A 23,372-nucleotide genomic window follows, 5' to 3' on the forward strand; every position below is an offset into this window, starting at 1 on the left:
ACCAGGCACACATCTGGGTTTGGCAGGGAATTGTCTGGCTCTGTACTGGTGCATTCTGGAAAAATCTAGTCAGCTATCCCACGGTGCTTCAGCCCCGCATGGAGTGATGCATTCTTGGATGTGCTACAGAGGAAGGTGAACCAGCCTACCTGGTTATACCAGTAGCATCGGGGTGTGAACTGGTCTACACACCCAAGATAGACAGGTGCCAGCCTATGCCAAGATTCCTGCAAGTGCTGCTAACCAAGGATCAACCACATGGCATGCAGACAAAAGCCACTTCCAGAGCTGATTATGTCACTAACCAGTTACAGACAAGAGAAGAGATGCGGGTGAGTTTGCCATCAGCTCAGCCCCCCCAATCTCAGGAGACGGGGAAGGGCGGCTGCTATCTGGCACTTATGATGATTGCTCTGTCTGATTACACAGTACTATCAGACATAATAAGCACCTATCACACTTTTCATTCCTTGATCTCAAAGCACTTTACCAAGGCAGGCACGTTGCACTACCATGCATAGTATGGAGGGGGAAACTGAGGCACAGAGATTCAGTGACTTGGCCAAGGTCACATAGGGAGACTGACAGGTTTAGGAACATATGCCAAACCCTGACTCCTGCCCCTCACACTAGCCACTAGACCCCACTCAGCTCCCAGAACCCAGGAGTCCTGACTCCCAGTCCCCAGTGCTCTAACACACTAGCTTCTCTCACCCACGCCATCTCTGAAATGCAGCCATCTCTAGTTTAGAAAGCAGCACCATCACTGGGTTGGGGGCTGAGAACATCTCCAATTCTGGAGATCCCAGCCTTGGGCTCTCCCACACACAACTCTACTGATACCCCTCAATCCTGATTGCAGCTCCCTGCTATCCCAGCCGTTGGCTGCCCTCCCCCCAGCTCTGCCACAAAAAACGAGTTTCCACTAGAACTGCACATACGACCAGGAACTGCAGACTGGCCGTGTAGCTCATATCAACCCTGCTCTACGTCCCCATCCATGTCAAGATCCAGTTCAGATTCATCCCCTCGAGTACAGCACCACCATGGATTTGTAGTACTGGAGAGGATAGCCCAGCGCTGGAATAGTGGGGTGGCGGAGAGTCAGGATTGAGAGGCCTCAGTAGAGCTGTGTGTGTGAGGGAGCCAGAGCTAGACCACCAGTGGGGGCGGGGAGGAGAGTACCAGCAGATCTAGTCTCTTTACTCCCTTCTGCTAGCATCCATCCCCTCCTTGCCCTTTCCCACAATTGCCCCACTGAGGACACAAGAACCTTCCCCTCTACAGTTCCCATCATCTGGGAGAGCCTCCCCCCTACCCCCCCATCTCACTGCCTCCATTTATTATCCAACCTCGGCTGCAAGCGTCTCCCTTTTAAATAACAGATGGAGGGACATGAACTCACTCCAGCCTTTTGAGATAACAATTTAAGCTAATTGCCCTTGCTGTGGTCGTGATATGCTAAGTGTGTTTCGTATCTAGCTGCCAAAGTGTTCAGAGAGCACAAGAAATATCCCAGTCGAGAACTCTCGAGTCCATTAGACTGAACATCGTAAAAGCGCCTGTGTGGTTAAGCCTGTGGGCTGGGACTCCAGAGACCTGAGTTCAATTCTCAGTTCTGCCACTGACTCTCGGAGCTTGGGCAAGGCCCTGCATCTTGCCAAGCCTCAGTTTCCCCAATAAGCCTCCTGAGCGCTCAAGCTCTGTGTATGTGCAGAACCCAGAACGATGGGCCCTCCAGGCACTACCCTACTAGAAATAAACCAACTTGTGTTTATGTAGGACCCATCATCCTAAAGGACAGAGCTGGCTCAGCAGCTACATCAGGCTCAGCAGCAAGAGAACCCAAAGCACTGTAACTGATATACAAAACATTTCACACAGTGCTGAACTGCAGCCACCTCTGGGGTGTGGCATGGCAGCTGTTTAACAGCTCACAACACCACAAACAATAATTGTTAGTAGTAGTAATTTCTATTACCATAGTATCTAGGAGCCTCAGTCATGGATCAGGACCCCAGCGTGCTAGGGGCTGTACAAACTCAGAACAAAAATACAGGAAGTAGAAAAGAATCCTATAATTGGTTGAAACTGTGGAGAGGTTGGATTTTCAGGGAGGCACAGAAGAATCACCTGAATTACAAACAGTCTAGACCTGCCCCTTCTTTAAAATGAAATTCAACCAACTTGTTTTTCCCTCACAGGTTAACTTTATGCTGTCTGATCTGTCCACCTCCTTTTGCAAGACACCTTAGGTAGCTGCCTTGGTATGTCTACACTGCAATCGCAGGGTGCGATTGCAGCGCACGTAGACGTACTTGGGCTCACTTCAGTTTAGCTACACTCAGGTTCCAGAGCTGTAAAGCATCGGCAACACTGACTATACAAGCCTATCTGGAACCTGGGTAATCACTTGTGAGGTTAGCTCATGCTGCTGCAGCTAGATCACTCCGGGACCTGAACTACCTTAGATCAAGGCTTGCTCAATGGCTCAAGCCCTATGACTGCAGTGTGGACAAACCCTTACTAACGTGCTGGGAACACTACTGCTCATGTCAGTGTCAACACTGAAGAAATGCATTGATGTAAATAAAAACAGGTCCCCCAGCCCAAAACACACGGTATCAGGGCACAGCAACTTCATTTTCAGTTGCTCTGAGCACCTTCGGGCCCTGTTAAAGCTTGGGGCCCCAGAGCCAGATAGAGGGGGGACGCGGGGCAGGGATTGAGCACAGGATAGAGATGAGCCCAAGAGCAAAGGCAATATCTAGGTGCTGGCTATCGAGCACTGCACAGAAAAGTCCTGTCACTCTCTCGCTGAAGATGGGTTGCATTCAAGTTTGCATTCCAGAACAAACAAAAAAACATGTCTTGGCTTTTTTCTGGTATTGGGAAGAGATAGGAATGTGTATACCACAGTGTCCTATCAGCTGTAAAACACCCATCAGCCCCCAGCCTGTCTGCCAACGATCATTGTCTCAGAACAGAGAACACCAAAAGGATGGTAAGCAGGACTAGTACCAGAGCTCTGGAGCCCACAACCACCACTCATTACAAACACTCCAGCAGGGTCAAATTCAATCCAGCCCTATGTCGCTGAGTGGCTGGCTCAGAGAATGGGATTACAGGGATTTTTTACTTCTAAGAGATCCCAGGTCGAAGAGGATTGGAAGGCTCAGGGAATGGGATATGGGGCCTTCTGAACTTGGGCAAGTCACTTCCCAGCATCCAACCCCCTCTATCACCTCAATGGGACCATCACTCAGGGAACAGAAGCATCTGTTCCACTGTCACATGCCAGCCAGCACCAGATGCTCCAAAGGCAACACACAGACAACGTGATCCCAGGGCAGGAAGGAAGTTTGTTGGTAACCCCAGCTATTGATCATCTTATACCTCGAACCCCAGCAAGGACCATCACCGTTGTAGCCCTAGCCCAGAGACACTATATGTATTCACAGAAGTCCCAGCCTTTTAGCTTGCCAAGCTATAGGCCTCATACTGAACTACCTCAAAATCCTGCGCCAATGAGTTCCACCGGTTAACCATCCAATTTTGTTTCTTTACCTGCAACATGCATTCTCTTTTCCCCGGCACTTCATCTGTAGGATGGACTCAAGGCAGAAGGAAATCATCTTCCAGTGGGCAACAGAAACAAGAGGACAATGGAAAGAACAGCAGGAAAGCCTAGCTTCTTCACCAATTTTGACAGGCACGTCATAAATAAATCTCACCTGATTGGTGTCGGCTCAGTGTTGCTGGTGGACTCCTGGCCGCTGGTTCTCTCCCGGGGGAGGGGGGTCTCTGGGCTCCCCCCTCCCCCTTTCAGGACCTCACTCGAGGACTCAGTGCAGGAGGAACAGCAGGAAAGAGCCTCTCCACCTCCTGAATGGGCCACGCAGCTCCCCCTATCCCGGTTCAAAACTAATAAACACACGCCAAGCTTCCCTCACTGAAAGGAGCAGGCAAGTTCTGTACTGGTCTCTCCAATCCTTGAGATAACTCCCCGTCTCTCCTCAAGTGTCCTTCAAGACTCCTAGGAAATCAAGCCATTACAGCTCCTCGGGTCTCTGGGGAGGAGGGCGGCAGCATACACAAGAGTCTGGTTTTCACCGCTCCCGATCAGCGCTGCTGCAGATAGCCCACAGGTCGCGTCGCCTCATTGCTGTTATCGTCCGGCAGCTCTCTGCTCATCCGTGTCTCCTGGTGAGCTCTCACTCCCCAGGAACAAGTTGGCGGACCACCAGTTTCAGGGACAAACCAAAGCCCCGGCATCCCATCTCCTAAAGTCCCGCCAGATCCCAGCCAGTCTCATATCCGGGAGGAGGGTAAGGCGTGCCATCCTCGTCTCCTTTCAATTCCCCCTTGGCTCTGTGTAACAGACACACAGCTGTATTAGACACTGGCTTCCACCTCCGCTCTTTAGTATTAATGCCAACAGGATCAGTCTCCATACTGACTTTACCACTTTACCTCCATACTGATAAGTACCACTGAGCCCTACTTCCCTAGTTCTGCCCCCTCACACAAAAACCTGCTTCTAAGGACAAGGTTAGTTTCCTGCTCTGTAATCCCAATGTTAACAGCATCTATCACACAGCCAGGGCCCTACAACCCTATTACAGTCAATCAACCTCCTCCTCTCCTGGAATATAGCCACCTATTATCCCACGCACACTCTGCTCCTATGGATAGCTCCATTTCCTCTCTTGTGGTATATCCACCCAATAATGCCTCCCCAACTATGCTCCAATCATGTCTTCACAATATCTTCACTTCCACTCTTGTGATATGCTTGCCCAATATGCCCCTCCCCAAAGGTCCCCCACACACTGCTCCCATGGTATGCTGTCTCCACCTACCCTCCTGTACTATATCTGACCAATGCCCCCCTCTCCTCCCATCCACCCACTATGCCGCTTGCCCACTGCTCCTGTGGGATTTCCATCTGGTCTCACCTCCTGTCCATGCCCCATGGTACATTCACTCTGCCCTGTCCACCCTGCAGAATCTTTTGCCTCACTCTGCTCCCAAAGGACGTTCACCCCAACAACCCCTCCAATCCCATGGGACAGTCACCCTAATACAGAGCTCCAGCCCGATGGCGCCTTTGCCCATTGGAAACCTCTCTCTTCCCTCCACATAGTAGTATATTTATTCATCCTTGAGTTCCCAGGTCCACCTGCACCTGGGGGACAGAGGCACAGCGGCCTCTCTTTTCCCTCCTCGGACAATCTCCTCAGATTACCCCTCTCCGCAGCTCCTAGACTCCTTTCCAGCTCTGCGCCCTCTGCCCAGGATGGGGGGGGGGGAGGGGCAGCTCCTCCCCCCCCCACCTGAAGAGATATGGGGCAGCTCCTTACTCCTCCCCGCCTGGAGATATGGGGGGCAGCTCCCCCCACTCCTGAGGATATGGGGGGCAGCTTCTTGCTCCTTCCCGCCTGGAGATATGGGGGGCAGCCCCTCCCCCCTTCTGAGGATATGGGGGGCAGCTTCTTACTCCTTCCCGCCTGGAGATATGGGGGCAGCTCCCCCCACTCCTGAGGATATGGGGAGCAGCTCCTTACTCCTCCCCACCTGGAGATATGGGGGGCAGCTCCCCCCCCCGAGGATATGGGGGGCAGCTCCTTACTCCTCCCCGCCTGGAGATATGGGGGGCAGCTCCCCCCCCCGAGGATATGGGGGGCAGCTCCTTACTCCTTCCCGCCTGGAGATATGGGGGGCAGCTCCTCCCCCCCGAGGATATGGGGGGCAGCTCCTTACTCCTCCCCGCCTGGAGATATGGGGGGCAGCTCCTTACTCCTTCCCGCCTGGAGATATGGGGGGCAGCTCCTTACTCCTCCCCGCCTGGAGATATGGGGGGACGGGAGGCTGCTCCTGCCTCCCCCCCCGCCCCTTCCCCACTGACCCAGAGCCGCCTCGGCAACAGCAGCAGCAGCCCCCAGGTTCCAGCCACTTCCGCCTGCCAGCGCCGGAAGCGAACCCATAGCAACCGCTCGGCCCGCCCCGCGTCGCCCCAGCCTAGCCCCGCCCCACGCTTTAGGCTGACCACGCCCCGTTCCTTCACCCTCCCTCCCCCGCGCGGCCGGGAGTCAGGCCCCCTTTCGAATTTTCCTCGGGCCACGCCCCCAGTGAGAAACCCCCCATCCCCCTTTCTAACGGCTCATTGCGGCCCGCTGGAACCTCGACACGCCCACAGGCGGAACTCCGCCCCCTCCGCCCACCCCCACGAGCTCGATCCTGGCGGCGCAGCAGGATCTGGGTTTCCTGCGGAGCAAACCATTCGGATCGCAAGCAGGGGGGAACGAGAACTCTGCTTCCATTGTGGTTAAAATTACCCCCAGGCTGAGGCTCCATCCTGTAACGACCCCCTTTCTCTCTATGGGATTCACCCCCCATACACACACACCCCTTTTTCAGAGGGATTTGACGTAACTATCAATGTCTCCCCCCACGTTAGAACGCGCCCAACGCCCCACCAGGAATGGACGCGCCCAACTCCCCACCGAGAGAGGGGTCTGGAACAGTCCAATCCCACACGGGGGGGGTGAATACTCCTACAGGAGGAGGGGGAGGATTCCACCTCCCCTCTTGCAGCGCGGTTACAACCCTTTCCCCGCCGTGCCTATCATGTTGGTGTGTCCGGGAGGGGGAAGCGCTGAGAGTTGGTTTCTTCCCTTCCGATTCCCCTATACTGGGGGCAGTGGTACAGCCCGAGGGAGGGGAGGTGAAGAGAACCTTTTCTGTTGGGCAGTGGGATCGGGAGGGAGAAACCAAACTAGGCCCTGGCGGGGGTGTGGGGTGAGTGTTGGAATGTACCATATAACCTCAGTGCGAACCTTAGGGACTGGATAATGGTTCCTCCCCATGTCTCCTTCCCAGCTCCCATGGCCCCGAACCTACTTCCTGGCCCCGCCCCTGCCTCCTGGCCGTCTCTCCCTCTACCCCGCCTTGGCCGCGCCCTCTTGACCTCTCCCCCTGATTCCTGGCCCCGCCCCATGCTTCTAGCTCCTCCCCGCTGGCTCCTCCCCCTGCTTCCAATCCCCTTAGCCCCGCCCCCATTATTCCCAAACCCCTGGATCTGCCGCAGATGCTCCTGCCTCGACTGGAGTGTAATTCAGCCCCTGGCCTATGTCCCTGCCTGCACCCATGTGCACACAGGGCCACACGTCTGGTGTATGTGGCATCAGTGGGGAGCCAAATCAACCTCCCCCCACCTCCCAGTTATACACTGGGCTTGGAAGGATTAGGTTTTGATCAGTAAAAATGTCGATTTCACCATGCACACACACAGCCCCACAAAAAACATTTCCACATCAGTAATAATCAACATTAACAGCTGGGCAACCCACGGAAAAGGCTGCTTGAGAATTTATTCCAGTTTGATGTTAGGGATATTTCCATTGTATATTTAGACATGTGATGGGGATGATGTGTTTTAACACCAATAAAGCTTTAACTTTTTTGAATCTCAACGCCTATTAACTCGTTAATTATTGTCTGACCCCCTTGTGGCTGAGCCTGCTTAATTCCCGCAACTGCAACGATTTAAATGGAGCAAATTAAAAAATGCTTAAAAATAAACATCGAAACATGGAAAAAATAAAACTTGAATGCTGCCAAGTCTCCTTATACACCTGTTAAACTGAAGCGATATTGACAATCTCCCCAGCTGCCCCCTAGAGGCTCCACAAGTGCCTCATGTCGCTGTCTTACTCAGTCTGCCTGCCCATGTATGTTTTTATTTTATGGTCATCATTGTTTTATTACAGTCATTATTTTATTATCATTCATTGCTTTATAATTAATTACATACAAACAAATTTTTGGTTTTTTTGCCTAGAGCCAGGGATCAACCCTGACTCCCATTCTCCCCACTGCTCTGACTCACTAGACTCCATTCCCTTCCCAGAGCTCAGAACAGAAGCCAGGAGTCCAGACTCCCACTGGCTTCAAATTCCCTTCTTCTCCGTTCCCTTCTTGAGCAGCCCCTCTCTAACCACTGGACATTGCTGCCTCCCAGCTACATCTTGAATGGAGCCGCTGAGAATGGTGTACAGCCCCTTTCAACCCAAATGATCCTCAAGTCCTTTAACAAATAGTACAAGGTTACACATCAGCCAAATATCCTTTGCTAAGCTCTTTTTTGGGCAGGGACTTTATTCTCTCCGGAGCTGCTGTTTAAAGAAGATTATTCAGGCAAATATTAAAAGTCATCGCAAAAAGAAAGAGTCACAAATTCCCATGCTCTAAGATCCTGCTCCGCAAGCCTCAGAGATTAGTGGCCAGGGCTGTCCTTAGCCATACATGGTATACGCGGCTGCTTAGGACACCTGAAAATTTGAGGCACCACTGGGAGGGAGGGGGTACAGGGGTCTCTGTGCATAACTGTGACTGGGGCCGGGCGGTTTGGTATCCTTTCCTGCCTCGTCCCACCCCTCAGGGCTGTGAGCCCGGGCTGCCGCAGCATCTACTAACTACGAAGCTCGGTGTGTGTCAGCAATGGGGGGGGGGTTCCCTTCTGGGGGTCCACAGGCAGGGGTGGTGTCTGTCCCCAGTCAGGCATAGGGGCACCAGTTTAATAATACTATGTAGGGCCCCATAAATCCTAAGGACAGCTCTGTTAGTGGCCATCCCTGACACAGAGCTGGTATCTGTAGACTCTTCCTACATCGATGGAAGGGGTTTTTCCATTGATGTCATTAATTCACCTCTCTGAGAGGCAGTAGCTAGGTTGACAGAAGAATTCTTCCTTCGACCTAGCTGTGTCTACACCGGGGTTAGGTTGAGCTAACTACGGTGCTCAGGGCAAAAACATTTTCACATCCCTGAGCAATGTAGCTAGGTCAATCTAATTTTTAGTATATAAGAACATAACAACGCCCATACTGGGTGAGACCAATGGTCCATCTAGCCCAGTATTTTGTCTTCTATCAGTGGCCAATGCCAGGTGCTCCAGAGGGAATGAACAGAACAGGGCAATCATCAAGTGATCCATTCCCTGTTGTCCATTCTCAGCTTCTGGCAGTCAGAGGCTAGGGACACTCAAAGCATGGTTGGGGTTGCATCCCTGGCCATCTTGGCTAATAGTGATCAATGGACCTATCCTCCATGATAGACCAGGCCTTAATCTCATCGATTCCCTGGTCTCTGTCTTCTTGGAAAGGAAGCAGCTCTTTAATATCTATGCCCCGTTTCCCAAGACGCATTGCTGCCCACAGTACAACTCCAGAGTCCCTATGGGTTTTCTGCTCTAGCAGGAGAGACGGGAGGGGAGGTTGGACCCAAAATATGAAGATTTCATGGCAATTGGGAGTGGGCGGAAGCTGAAGATGGACAGCTCAGAGATGGTGCTCATATGGGTAACTGTGATGGACAGCCTCTGTCAGGTCAACTACCAGCTGGAGGCGTGAAGGTTTCTAGCCTTGATGCATGCTAAGAATTGCGCAAGTCACTCGAATCAGCAAACACACTGGTTTTGATTTACACAAGAGAAAAGGGGGGGGGGGGAAATTGTTCATTGGGATGTTTAACCTCCTCCCCCCACTCATTCACCCCATAGGGTAATGATTTGGCCTAATCACTTCTTCCCAAGACTAGGAGAATTTCTTGCAGCATAAAATGGAGGGGAGAACCCCAAATCTGCAGCCATTTCATATGAACATCCAACAGCTGAGAGAAAAGGGACAACATTTGAGAAGGTGCGAGATCTCTGAGAATGAGTAAAGGGGTCAAATCTGAGAAGAAAGTTGATCAGAGGGGGGTTAACATCCTCTTTTTCTTCATCCACCATGTGGGACGAGAACTCAAGCCAGCTGGTTCCCTCCAAAAGCAGATGTTGCTGCAATTTAAAATGGGAGGGGGGAAAAAGACCCCAAAGTGAGAGAGTTTCTTTCCCTATATTCAGCAATTAAAGAGAAAAATGGCCAAATTCGGGGGGATTTTAGATCAATATTCCATAATTTAGCGGGAATGGTGCCTGACTTGAGGAGTCCCAAAATGGAGGGAAATTTCTATTGATATTCAATAAAGAGAAAGTCTGAGGAGATTTTAGATCACTATCTGGTAATTAGAGAGAAAAGAGGCAAAATCTGAGGGGAAAGTTGATTCTAATGAGTTTAACACCTTCATTAACCCCATCCACAATTTGGAGCAATGATCGGCGCCAGCTGTTTCCCTCCCAATGCCGAAGTAGCTGTGGTTTAACCTGAGAAGGGGGAAGAAGCCCCTAAACTATCCATATCAGAGAATTAAATAGAAAAGGGGGAACATTGGTGGGTTTTTTTTAGATCAATATCCAATAAGAGAGAATCTGAGGTATTTTATATTGGGGGGGGGCAGGGGTGTGGTCTGTACAGGCTGGATCTGGTGCAGAGAGATGACTCTCAGATGCCCACATCACTCCATCTCCTCCATGCAGGGCCAGCTTTGTTCATGGATGGAGCCAAGGAAGGACATAGTGAGGTGCCCAACACCGTCCACCAGGCCTTGATGTGCTCTTCTGCCTTCTGGGGCTCATGGTGAGTGACCTCTGGTTTCCCAATCCCAGTGTGGACATGAACAGAGAGATTGAAATGCAGACCTCCTAGATGGGAAAGGCTCCATAGCCCATTGCCTGGTCCCCTGACCTGAGGCTGGATCGGAGCTGCTGCCCCATAGAGAACCAAGCCAGCCAGTCCCAACTCATTTCTCTGGCTCATGTCCTCTTAATCCAGAATAGCCTCCCCAGCACCCTCCTTAGAGCCCTGTGCACATCCTTCTTCCTCAGCGTGTAGATCAGCGAGTTCAGCATGGGGGCGATGATGCCATAGAAGAGGGAGACCATCTTGCCCAGGTCCTGGGAGTAGCTGGACGGAGGCTGTAGATACATGAAAATGGCCATGCCGTAGAAGAGCGACACCACAACTGGGTGGGAGGTGCAGGTGTTGAAGGCCTTGAGCCTGCCCTGGGCCAAGCAAATCCTCAACACGGCAGCGACGATGTAGCCGTAGGAGACCATGATGAGGCCCAGCGGTAACAGCAGGAAGATCACACTGACAGCAAAAGCCTCGGCCTCGTTGGCAGAGGTGTCGACACAGGCCAGCTTGAACAGGGCCAGCAACTCTCAGAAGAAGTGGTCCACCCGGTTCCGCCCACACCGGGGCAGCCGCATGGTCAGGATGACCTGCAGCATGGAGTTGCCGAAGCCGCTCAACCAGATGGTGGCCGCCATTTGCAGGCAGAGTCGGCGGCTCATGATAATTGTGTAGCGCAGCGGCTGGCAGATGGCGACATAGCGGTCGTAGGCCATGACGGCCAGCAGGAGGCACTCGGTGCAGCCCAGAGAGAGGAAGACATAGAGCTGGGCCACACAGCCAGCCCAGGAGATGGACTTGTGGGTGCTGCGGAAGTTCACCAGCATCTGAGGAATGGTGCTAGTGGTGTAGCAAAGGTCCAGGAAAGAGAGGTTGCTGAGGAAGAAATACATAGGGGTATGGAGAATGGGTTCCAGCCACAAGACCACAATGATGACCAGGTTCCCCAGCAAGTTCAGGATGTACAAGACCAGAAAGACAATGAAAAGCAGCATCTCCAGGCGTGGTTGGTCAGAGACCCCCAAAAGGATGAACTCCCACTGGGAGCTCCCATTCCCTCTTTCCTCCTGCAGGGAGAAGGGACAAAGATAAGGATGAAAGGAGCCCCATTTACACATTCAAGGGGAGCCCCATTTGCTCTGAATGAACCATGCCCACTTGTGACTTTGTCAAAGAAAATCTGGGCCAGTTGGGGGGCAGGTAGGATCCTTCTGCCAGGGAATGGCTTTGTCACAGAAAAGTGGTTCTGTGGCACTTAGTGACAAAGGAGGATCCATATATCAGGGAATTAAAGTGACCTAGAAAACTGGATCTGTTGCAGTTGGTGGGAGCAATAGGATGTGATAGATAAATGGATGCTTAGATTATAAGGTCTTGGGACAGAGGCTGTTTTGTTTTGTTCCTTTTATTCCGTATTTGTATAGATCCTGGTTGCGACTGGGGCTCCTAACTATGATCCCAAATTTGCACTGCTAACTGCCCCTCTTATGGGTCAAAGAACGGGGCATGTTTAGTCTAGAGGAGAGAAAGTTGAAGGGGGACCTGGCAACAGTCTTCAAATATGTGAAAATTTGTCGTAAAGAGGATGGTGATCAATTGTTGTAAAGAGGTTGTAAAGAGGATGGTGATGAATTGTTCTCCATGTCCATTAGGTCGGAAATGCATTTACTAGACAAGTCTGGGAAAATCAGTTTCTTAAACACAAAGGAGTCTAGCCAGGTGTCATCAAAGTTGATGGGCAATCACTTACCAAGTGGCCAGTCTTTGGCAAGGAAGGGGGGCAGGAACAACCCCATCTGCATTGAAGCAAACAACAGCATGGCATCTCCTTCACCATTAGACTCCTTGTCTCTGTACTTGCAGCAGGAATGAACTTTATCTAGGCAGAACCCTCAATAAAACGCATATCAAAGGGTGACTGGACTATAAAAGTGAGGGGTAGAAACACCCCAAGGTATCACTCCCTATCCATCTCTCTCTCTTTCCCCTAAGAAGACAAAAGAAACAGCGTTTGGACTTTGGGAGCAGATCCTGGTCTGAGAATTGGCTCAGCAATGTTACTGGGAACATGTGGAAGGGATTTCACCTTGAGCCAAGTCTAGTTTGTTAATTTTAGTACTAGGAAGTGTTTTACCTTTACTTCTTCTGTAACCATTTCTTAGTTGAATGTTTTATGCTTTTACTCACTTGAAACCTAACTCTTTGTAGTTAAATAAACATGTTTTATTCCATCATACAAACTGCATGGAAACTGAATTGTGTGGGTAACTCCATTTAAAGTAGCAAACTGTTGGATATTGATCTCCTTAGAGAGGCAACGGACCTACAATATCTGAACTGTCCAGGAGGGGACCGGGCAGTGCAGAACCCAGGTCTTGGGCGGGAATTTGGAACTGGGAGTTTGTTGCAGTCACCCTGCAAGTGGTAACCATGGCTGCAGGAAGCCAGAGTGTGGCTGGTGTTTGCGGACAGGCTGCTGGGGTCAGAGTTGCTGGACCATGGCTGTGGCTATGCACGGACACTCAGGGTGTGTCCTGCATGCTGGCAGGCTGCTTGTGAGCGACCCACATTGGAAGCTACAACAACAAAATATTGTGAGGCAGCCAAGGTAGCAGGGCAGGGGTGACCCAACCTCCCATTAGTCTGGATTGCACCCCGGAATGCCATACTGTCCTGGGAGGTTTTTAAGAAGAGGTTGGGCAAATACTGGTCAAGTATGGTTAGGTAATCTTATTCCTGCCTCAGTGTGGGGGTATGGCCCAGATGACCTCTGGAGGTACCCTCTAGACCTACATGTCTAGGAGTCTAGGATTCTACTGCCACTTTAACTTGAATCTATTATGTTTATGTACTTCTCTGTGCAACGGACAGGGGCCACAATCTAAACACTGAGGGTGAGAATAAAATAACCCCAATACCACTAATAATGGTGTAGACCCTGATCCTATGAGCAGTTAGAGCTGGGGTTTACAAAGCAGCTTTAAGGAATGATGCACCCAAATCCCACTGATTTTCAGGGGGATTATGGGCTCATATAGGGCTAAATATGCAGATAGGCACCAAGTGGGATTTTCTGAAAAGATTTTCTAACTCCCATTGGTGCCAATAGGAGTTAGGCACCTAGCCCCCATCTGCATCTGAGGGCATCTAAATCCCTTTGTAAATGTGGCCCATGCTTTCTACTTGCCCTAATCTCCTTCACCCAAACCACTTACAGTGGGGTTGCCTGTGGGCTTAAGTTAAGCACGTGCATAGATCTTTGCAGGATCAGGGCCCCTCACGGGACAACAGGTTTACATGGCATTTTACAAACCCCGTCCTTCAGACACTCACCCAGGTGATTAACGACTCACCTGTGCAAAGTTATCCCTGCATGTTTGTGGGTTGGGGGCCCTGGATAAGATTTCAACCCTAACCAAATCTACCAATCAATGGCACTTGTCTGCTCTGCAGAACCACAGTATCTGAGCACCTAACAATCTCTTATGGGTTTATCCTCACAGCACCCCTGGGACGCAGGGAAGTTTTATCAGACCCATTGCACAGAGCTAACAAATCTAACCATCCCACATGCTCCCCAGCCCTTGGACCCTCCCCAGGAATAAGCATGAACTAGAGGTGGAGAAAAACCCGGACTCACCTCCATTCACCTCCGGCTCTGCTCTGCCCAGGTGCCTCCTGCCCGGGCAGCTCCAGGCGGCTCAGATGCTCCGATGCCAGGACAGAGTCTGGAGTCCCTGCTCCCCTGTGCTGAGCCCCCCAGTCCCTGGGACGAGGCCGCCCCGAGCTGTGGAGCTGAATGTCAAAGGATGCTCCGGGGTCAGGGAGGGCAGCTAAGTTTGTCCCCTGCTGTGGGGCAGCACCATCTGCATCTGGCTCTGGAAGCCCAGAGGCTGCAAGTGTTGCCCCCCCACACACACACACACATTCCTGGGGCGGGTCTCAAAAGGAGGGGAATGTGGCAAACTGGATGCTCAGAGCCAGTGTTGCATGGTCACAGGGTAGCTCCCCCCCGATCCATGGAACCAAGTCTGCTCGGTGTGTGAGTGAAGTACCAGTGGGCAGGTTGCCCCAGGCTGGGAGAGATATCCTGAACCTCTCTCAGCTGGCAGGGTCTCCTAGAAGCCCGGAGACCACAGTGAAGGAATGAAAGAAATCCCAGAGATGGGGAGGAGAGAGAGAGATGGATAGAAGGAAAGGAATGGAGAGAGAGTGTGGATGGACTGATGGATGCCAGACGAGCACGGACGGGAAAAGAGAGGGAGAGTCCAAGAGAGGAGAGGATGGAGGAGAGAGAGAGGGAGCGAGAGGTGAATTGTTAGGACAGAACGAAAGGCAGAGAGAAGGATGGATAAAAGGAGCAATACAGAGACAGATAGAAGAGCAGAGAGATCTGCAGAGAGATGGATGGAGGAGAGGTAGAAGGATAGAGAGGGAGCGAAAGAGAGACAGACTGGCAGAAGGATAGCGAGTTGGGGAGAGACACCCAGAGAGCTGGACTGAGCTGGAGAAGTACAGTGGATGGCTGGAAGGAGGTAGGATCCCCAGCCTGTGTCCCTGCTCCCTGACCTACCCCAGCCCTGGGGTCTCTCTCTGGGCTCGTGAGCACGGTCTCACACTATGCCCGAGCTGCCCCAGCTCCAAAGCACAGCTGAGAAGGGCCCTGTGTCTCTGTGATTGTGGGAGGCTCCTCCGTGTGCTGTCGCTGACTGCACATGGCCATGGGTGGAGGAGAGGGAGCAGGCAGGGCCCTTATGGACGTTGGAGCCAGGAAGAGGCCGGGGGCTGTGACTCCCTGAAGCCTCCCAAAGGGCTGGGACTTGGCTGCTGAGGTTTGCACTGCCCCAGGGACTCCGTGCACCAAATTGGCCAGGAGACTCCTCCAGCAATGCCGTCTAGGGGAGAGTCGCCTGGGGAGGAGTAACCCCAGCCCCTGAGCACTGCACCAGGATTGGGGCCACAACCCCTGCTCTAGTCACAGCCCCATCTATACCGAGGGCTCCCCTAGACCCCAGGTCTCATCTCCCAGCCCTCAGACCCATCGCTGGCATTGTGACCCCAGCCCAAACCCTGCGGTGCGCTGAGCCATGGAGCAGGGATTCTCCCTTCCCATGGGGTGAGTTGAGCTGAGACAGTTCTCAGAGTGAGTCAGCGTCGAGAGCAGGACGCTGGGGTTAGTGCACGGCAGCAACGTCTGGAAGTTACAGCCCCGACCCCCAGGACGCCTGGGTTCTCTTCCCACCTCTGGGAGGGGTGTGGGTTAGAGCAGGGAGCTGGGAGGCAGGACTCCTGGATTCTCTTCAGCTATCGATTCCGAGCAATACTCGGTGACTTAATATCAGGCACAGAAATGGGTGGGTGGGAACAAGGCACCCCCAGGCATCCAGAATTCCCTTTGCTAACATGTATGGGAACCTGGAGGACCATCTAGGGGTGTGCGAAAGCTACCAGCCCCCTGCCACCAAGTGGGAGAAGAATGTGTGTGGGGATCCTGGGGAAAGTGAGAATAGGCTGAAACTCAGCTAAGGGCTGTTTGGGGTGGAGTCCAGGCAGGCCTGGATTAAAGATTTTGAGGGCTCTGTGCACCGTGGAATTTGGGGGTCCCCCCACCTTCTATAAACTAGACAGCAAAAGGCCCCAACTCCACACAGACCCCTGGATATCCCTCCCATCCCACACCCCACATATCCCAGCAGCCTTGATATACACCCAGCTCACTGCAGCCCCCAACACCTCAGTCCCCCTGGGCGCAGTCTGCAAAATCCCAGCCCCCCACCCCTTCCCCCCAATATCCCCATTTCTCCCAACTCACCCCTCCTCCCAGCATTCCCCACTCACCCACAACCCTTCCCCCGCACCTCCCTAACTCACCCTAAAACTCACCCTCAGCACTTCATCCCCACCACCGGGCCCCTCCTGGCCACTCACTGGCACACCCCCTGGCTCGGCAGTCTGCTCCCATCCCAAATGAAGGCAGCTTCTCCCAACCCTGACCACCCAACTCCACTCCGCTCCCTCCCACCACCCTGCCCTCACTCGCACGATCCCGCGCCAAACCCTCCATTCTGACAGAGGTGATGTGGGGTGGTTGGACGGGCCAAATCTGAGTGAGTGATGTTGCGACCTGGTGCATGGAGTTGCAGGGGGGCCCATGCAAGTGCACCTAGTTCACATTGGCTAGTCCAATAAGCATTTCCTTCTGCAAGCAGCATGGTGTAGTGGTTTGCCCACTGGACTGGGCCCCTCGGTTCCATTCCTACTTCCAGCACTGACTTTGGGCAAGCCTTGTCTGCCCGCTGAGCCTCAGTTTCCCCATGTGTGCAAGGGAGAGCAGAATATTTGCATATTCCTTCATCAGGTGCTCTCTGACAGGGAGTGGAGAGGAAATCTGATCTATTATTGTGGGGAGGGGTTTGTGAGCCTGTGAATTTGGGTGGAGGGTGGAGGGAGTGGACCTACAGGGCTAGAAGGGCCAATGGCCTCATACATTGCAGAGGAATGGGCAACAGGGGATGGATCACTTGATGATTCCCTGTTCTGTTCATTCCCTCTGGGGCACCTGGCATTGGCCACTGTCAGAAGACAGGACACTGGGCTAGACAGACCTTTGGTCTGATCCAGTATGGCCGTTCTTATATTCTTAAGACTGCTCAATGACGATGGTAAATTTCTGCCTAATTTGGCAACAGTATCGACATCTTTACATGAACCCTTACAAGCAAAAAAAAAAAAAACCCGAAATGGACTAAAGACTGAGTTTGCATCGGACGGAAATTGCTGATCTCATCTGAAGTTCTTACGCACTTTGACGCCTCGCTACTGCTGTAATTGGCTTGCGATGCTTCACAGTAGAGGGTGGGAACAGTTCTTTCCCGCCTCTTTTTCCAGGTGGCTGGGAGAAACCCATTGCCTTGGCTCCTGAGAAGAACTACACATAAACAGAGCAAGGAGCTCCTGGTGTTATCTGCAGGATTCCGAAGTGCCATACCTGTCTATGCAGTAGCTATTTTACCTTGCTGACTGTGACCGGATGGCTGGATGGGCCACACTGAGGATGCCACACTCAGGGCAGACTGCAAGAAATAGGGCAGACCCTTGCCACAAAATGCTGGTTTATTCTATAATTAGCCAGTAACAAAAGAGCTTCTGTAGTACCACACTGGCTAACAAGAAGCCAGCTTAGTCCCCTTAAGAAATTTCAGCCCTTGGCTCCCATCTAGACAAACAGGTCTAATAGAGTGGGAGGTTACTGAAAACCTGATTTACCGTATGGGAAGCTCACCAATCCCAAAGGCCCAGACACTTATCCCCAGGTCAATATGAGTCTCAGATCTTACCCAAATACCATGCGGCCAGCTAATCCTTAATAAGAGGATGCAGATCAAATAAGCTGAAGTATATTTTGTGGCTTAGGAAGGGCATGTGCCAATGGCAGGGAAATCTGTCTGTCTGCCTGCAGGTCTGTCACAGGGTAGCTGGCCCCAGCAATGAAGCAGACCCTGCTCCCCTGGGCCGGTGCTCTCAGTTTGGCCAATTAAGAGTTCAGGGCAGCTCATGAGGGGTGGAGAGGATCACGGAGGATATGAGAGAAGAGAGACCCAGTGAGATAGAGACTTAAAGGCTAAAGGGAGGAGATCAGCCAGAGGGGTTTGCCGGCTGACCTCCCCAAGGGCTGGATACAGCGGGTGGCAGGTGAGCAGCAGAGGAGATCCCCCACTGACATCTCCAGGGCCTGAGAGCTGGAACCCAGGGAACAGAGCGAGCGCTAAGGGCATGAAACGCCCAGAAGAGAGGCTGTGGAAAAGTAGGGGTGATATAGACCATGGTTGGGGTAGTTTGTATAGACTATTTACATTATGATTTGTAATAAACGGTGTGACACCCTGGCACCCGCATATTCACCACTGTCATGTATTTAGGATGTGCTTTGTACAAAGGATGCCTTGTGAGGTGTCATTCTAAAAGTCCTGATCTGCTAGACAGTAATATCTCGTTGGATGATGTGTGCTGTCGTTGCGTGTGAAGTGATGAAGTTTGGCGATGTGTGTGTTACTGAAACCTGACGTGAGGTTGAAAACACCCACAAGAAGCCTTTCAGGTACAACAGTCAAAAGGCCAAACAATGTGACTGGCTTATTGAGGAAACACACACAAGCACGAGGATGACCCCAGGAACTGTGGACAACAGAAACCTCTCCGAGCTAGCACTACACAACAGGAACTGTTTGTCCCAGGTCACAGCAAAAGAGCTTTCCAGCAAGTGGGAAGAAGAAATAAAAGGGGGAAATGACATCATGAGGGGACCTCACTCCCCCTACAACAACACGCCTGGAAACACCTGAGGAACAAAGACTGGACTGTGGGAAGTGATGGTCTCAAGCTAAAGGGATTTCTAGCCTCTGTATGAAAACCTGGGAAACCCAAGCTACAAAGCCAAGGCAGCTTGTGCCTTAAAAATATGCCAGTCTTTTTATCACTCAGGGGGAGAATTTGCTAATTCATATTCTACCTATCTAGTGTGTTAAGCTCAGTTTGCGGTTTTGTTTATTTACTAGGTAATCTGCTTTGATCTGTTTACCATCACTTAGAATCACTTAAAATCTATCTTTTGTAATTAATAAACTTATTTTATGTTTTAATCCAAACCAATGTGTGTTTGACTAAGGTGTCTGGGGAAAATCTTGGCCTGGTTACCACAAGTGTGTATGGACCTCTTCACATTGAGAGAGAAGCAGACCAGGTATTAAACCCATGTACTGGCCAGATTTGACCAGGCAGGATGGTACTGCTCTGGGGTCTTAGGTGGGAGGCTGGTGGTTAGAGAGTCTGCATATAATTGCAGCTGGGTGTGTCCCCACCCGTGTGAACGCTGGTGAAAGTGCAAGCTTGGAGGGTTTTGAAACTTGTCACAGCAACACAGTCTGAGAGGGAGCCCAGGCTGGTGGGTCAGAGGGCTCAGTGGTACCCCATTTCCAGGTGGCACCCTGTGGGTAAACCCATCACAGATGGGTCCCCAGGAGGGGTATGATTTCATCAACAGAGCCTGGTATAGCGTCCGTACGTTACCTGAGAAGGGAAACTGAGGTAAGAGTGCTTGTCACGCTGGGACCTGCTGCCAGATAGTGCTTTGGGTGGCGTCCCTTTATCTCTCTATCTATCACACCCGTTGGTGTGATACCAAGCACTGTATGTATCTGACATCCTCATTCAGTCCCTTCTCTTCACAATGCCACATTTAAAACTTTTATTTTGCATCCATACAAATAAATTATCCCATCCACACATATAAAATTTGGAAGGGAGGAGAGGGGGAGAAGAGAAATCTAAAGAGAGACAGACCATGGCTAGAAAGACAAAGTCAGTGATGGTTGTCAGATGGCTGCACAACTCAACTGTTCTTTGAAACTGTTCTTGTTTTTAGCAAGAAAAAGAAAGAAACAGTCATAATAACAAAGCCCTCATCAGCACATTGGATGGCAGTCGGTTCATAAATGCACTGGATCTCTGGCAAGTGTTTCTGCAAAGTCACAGCAAGCTGGGGAGCAGCTGGAGTTTTCAAACACAGACTCATGAATCTCACAAAACTGGGTGACTGAGCAACAAAATGGCGGATGAAATTCACTGTTGATAAATGCAAAGTAATGCACACTGGAATACATAATCCCACCTATACATATAAAATGATGAAGTCTGTTCACCCCCTCTTTTACCACTCAAGAAAGAGATCTTGGAGTCATTGTGGAGAGTTCTCTGAAAACATCCATTCAATGTGCAATAGCAGTCAAAAAAGTAAACTGAATATTGGGAATCATTAGGAAAGGGATAGATAATAAGACAGAAAATATCATGTTGCCTCTATATAAATCCATGGTACATCCACATCTTGAATACTGTGTGCAGATGTGTCGCCCCATCTCAAAAAAAGATATATTGGAATCGGAAAAGGTTCAGAAAAGGGCAACAAAAATGATTAGGGGTCTGGAACAGCTTCCATATGAGGAGAGATTAGTAAAACTGGGACTTTTCAGCTTGGAAATGAGATGACTAAAGTGGGATGTGATAGAGGTCTATAAAATCATGACACGTGTGGAGAAAGTAAATAAGGAAGTGTTGTTACCTCCTTCTCATAACACAAGAACTAGGGGTCACCCAATGAAATTAATAGGCAGCAGGTTTAAAACAAACAAAAGGAAAAAAAAGTTATTCACCTTCTCGTAACTCTTGTTCTTGTCCATTCCAATCAGGTGTGTGTGCGTGTGTGCACGGCAGCCGGGAGTTTTTCCTCCTAGCAATATCCGTCGGGTCGGTGTGGGCGCCCCCTGGAGTGGCGCCTTCCTGGCGCTCAATATAGGGCCCTACTGAACCGCCTCAGTTCCTTCTTGCTGGCTACTCCGACAGAGGGATAGGTGGGTGGGTATTGGAGAACAAGACTTACGAGAAGGTGAGTAACCATTTTTTCTTCTTCGAGTGATTGTTCATGTCCATTCCAATCAGGGGACTCACAAGCCTAAGTTATGGAGGCAGGGTGGGAGCTGTCCACTGACTGGAGAACTGCTTGTCCAAAGGCCGCATCGTCTCTGGCCTGCTGGGTAATCGTGTAGAGCATAGTGAAAGTGTGCATGGAGGGCCATGTCGCTGCTCTGCAGATTTCCTGAGTTGGGACTTGCACCAGGAATGCTGCTGAAGAAGTTTGTGCCCTAGTGGAGTGCTTTGCGAGTGGAGAGGCGGGCACCTCTGCCAGGTAATAGCATTCATCGATGCAGGACGTGATCCATGAGGAAATTAGTTGGGAGATTGAAAGACCCTTCATCCTGTCTGCCACGGCCACAAACAGTTGAATGGACTTTCGGAACGGCTTTGTTCTCTCCATGTAGAAGGCTAGCGCTCTGTGGACATCCAATGAGTGCAACCTCTGCTCTCCGCCGCTCGAGTGCGGCTTAGGATAGAACAGTGGGAGGAAGATGTCCTGGTTGATGTGAAAATGGGAGACAACCTTCGGGAGGAAAGACGGGTGGGGCCTGAGCTGAACCTTGTCCTTTATAGAACACGGTGTACCGGGGCTCTGATGTCAGGGCTTTGAGCTCTGACACCCTCCTGGCTGAGGTTATCGCTACCAGAAATGCCACCTTGTATGACAGGTAGAGCGGGGAACACGTCGCCAGTGGTTCAAAGGGCAGACCCATCCATTTGGAAAGGATCAGATTGCAGTCCCAGGTCAGGGTTGGTTGCTGGATGTGCAGATATAGCTTGTCGAGACCCTTCAGGAAACGGCTGACCATAGGGTTGGCAAACACCGACCGGCCCTCTGAGCCTGGATAGAAGGCAGAGATGGTGGCCAAGTTAACCCTTATTGACGACATGGACAGTCCCTGCTGCTTGAGATGGAGAAGACAGTCCAGTATAAGTGGTATAGAGGTGAGCGTCGGGGATGAGTGATGCTGCACCAACCAGATTGAGAATCTCTTCCACTTGGCCAGGTAGGTTGCTCTGGTGGAGGGTTTCCTACTGCCAAGGAGGGCTTGTCTAAACAGGTCCAAGCAGGAGAGCTCTGTGGGGTTCAGCCATGGAGCTTCCACGCCGTGAGGTGCAACAACTCAAGGCTCGGGTGCTGGAGACGGCTGTGATCCTGAGTTATTAAGCCCGGAAGGAGCGGCAAGGTAACTGGGGCTTCCACGGACATTTCCAGGAGAGATGTGGACCACTGTTGGCGGGACCAGGCTGGAGCTATCAATATCACTGAAGACTCCATATCTTGAGGAGGACCTGTACTGGGAGGTGCCAAGGGTCCACACCGAGGGCTCAGGGACCGATGAGGTTGCTGACCCTGTTCTGATGCTGGGGAGCGGTGCTCCGGGGATGGAGACTGCCAGGCCATCATTGCAGGCTTTCCCCTTGGCGGTGCCCAGGGAGCGACTTGTGCAAGTGACCTCTCCCGTCTAGGCAGGGAGAACAGTGCCGTGAGCTGGAGCGGGTCCCATGCTGCCTCAAATGCCTCCAGGGTCGATGAGAGGTGTAGGTGTCGGCTCAGCCTCGGTGAGCAAGAAGGGTCCAGACTTGACCGCCCTTCCTTGGGGGCAGGAGTTGACACGACCATCTCTGGCAGTGGGGCCGAAGTAGTGTGCCCAACTCGAGTCTCACAACGGCTGGCTCCTTGGGTCTAGCCCGGGGGAAACGACCCTTCTCTGGCCTCCTCTTCTTCTGCGGCATCGGCGACTGAGACCGGTGCCTACCTGCAGCCTGTGAGCCACGAGTGGAGCCATGATGGTGCTGAGAGACCTTGCCTTTACTCGGCACTGATCCCCATGCCGACAGTGCCGGGGCACTGCGTACCAAGGAGGAGGTACTCAGCGCCAGGTCCGCTGACCCAGGGTCAGACTGGGTCTGGAGTGCCACTTCCATTAGTAGGATCTTCAGGAGCTGATCTCTATCTTTCAGTGTCCTGGGATGAAACCCCCTGCAGATCCTACAGCGACCCCTTTGATGGCTCTTCCCCAAAGACTTCAAACACGAAGCGTGAGGATCGCTTCTGGGCATACACTTGCCACAGACTTCACAGGCTTTGAAGACAGGAGACCACGGCATGCCCCAGCACTGGGATACCGCAGGAGGAGAAACTCCTCCAAAGGAAACTTAAGAACTAAGTAAAGTACCTACTAACCTACTTAACACTAACTGCATCTGATGAAGTGGATTCTAGCCCACGAAAGCTTATGCCCAAATAAATTTGTTAGTCTCTAAGGTGCCACAAGGACTACTCATTGTTTTTACAAAACTAATGAGAACTATATACAGACTGCC

General features: G+C 51.6%; 2 protein-coding genes across 11 annotated transcripts in view; both read right to left on the minus strand.

Moving 5' to 3' along the window:
- MGAT1 (alpha-1,3-mannosyl-glycoprotein 2-beta-N-acetylglucosaminyltransferase) overlaps window positions 1–23,372 on the minus strand; it is a 40,008-nt gene that overhangs the window by 13,940 nt on the left and 2,696 nt on the right. For 4 of the 10 annotated variants that reach the window (XM_073311182.2, XM_073311173.2, XM_073311172.2 and 1 more), the window contains exons 1-2: window positions 5,909–5,996; window positions 3,735–4,371 (exon numbers count right to left, since the gene is read on the minus strand). The gene's annotated coding sequence lies outside the window, so the exon portion shown is untranslated. The other 6 variants (XM_073311186.2, XM_073311180.2, XM_078848587.1 and 3 more) reach the window with 5 other exon arrangements.
- Window positions 10,697–12,370, minus strand: LOC140897525 (putative olfactory receptor 2B3). The gene is given in 2 exon segments (XM_073310242.2): window positions 10,697–11,633; window positions 12,363–12,370. Coding segments are annotated over 2 exon segments (945 nt in total).

This window comes from Lepidochelys kempii, chromosome 14 (assembly GCF_965140285.1).
Source record: "Lepidochelys kempii isolate rLepKem1 chromosome 14, rLepKem1.hap1, whole genome shotgun sequence".
NCBI lineage: Eukaryota > Metazoa > Chordata > Testudines > Cheloniidae > Lepidochelys > Lepidochelys kempii.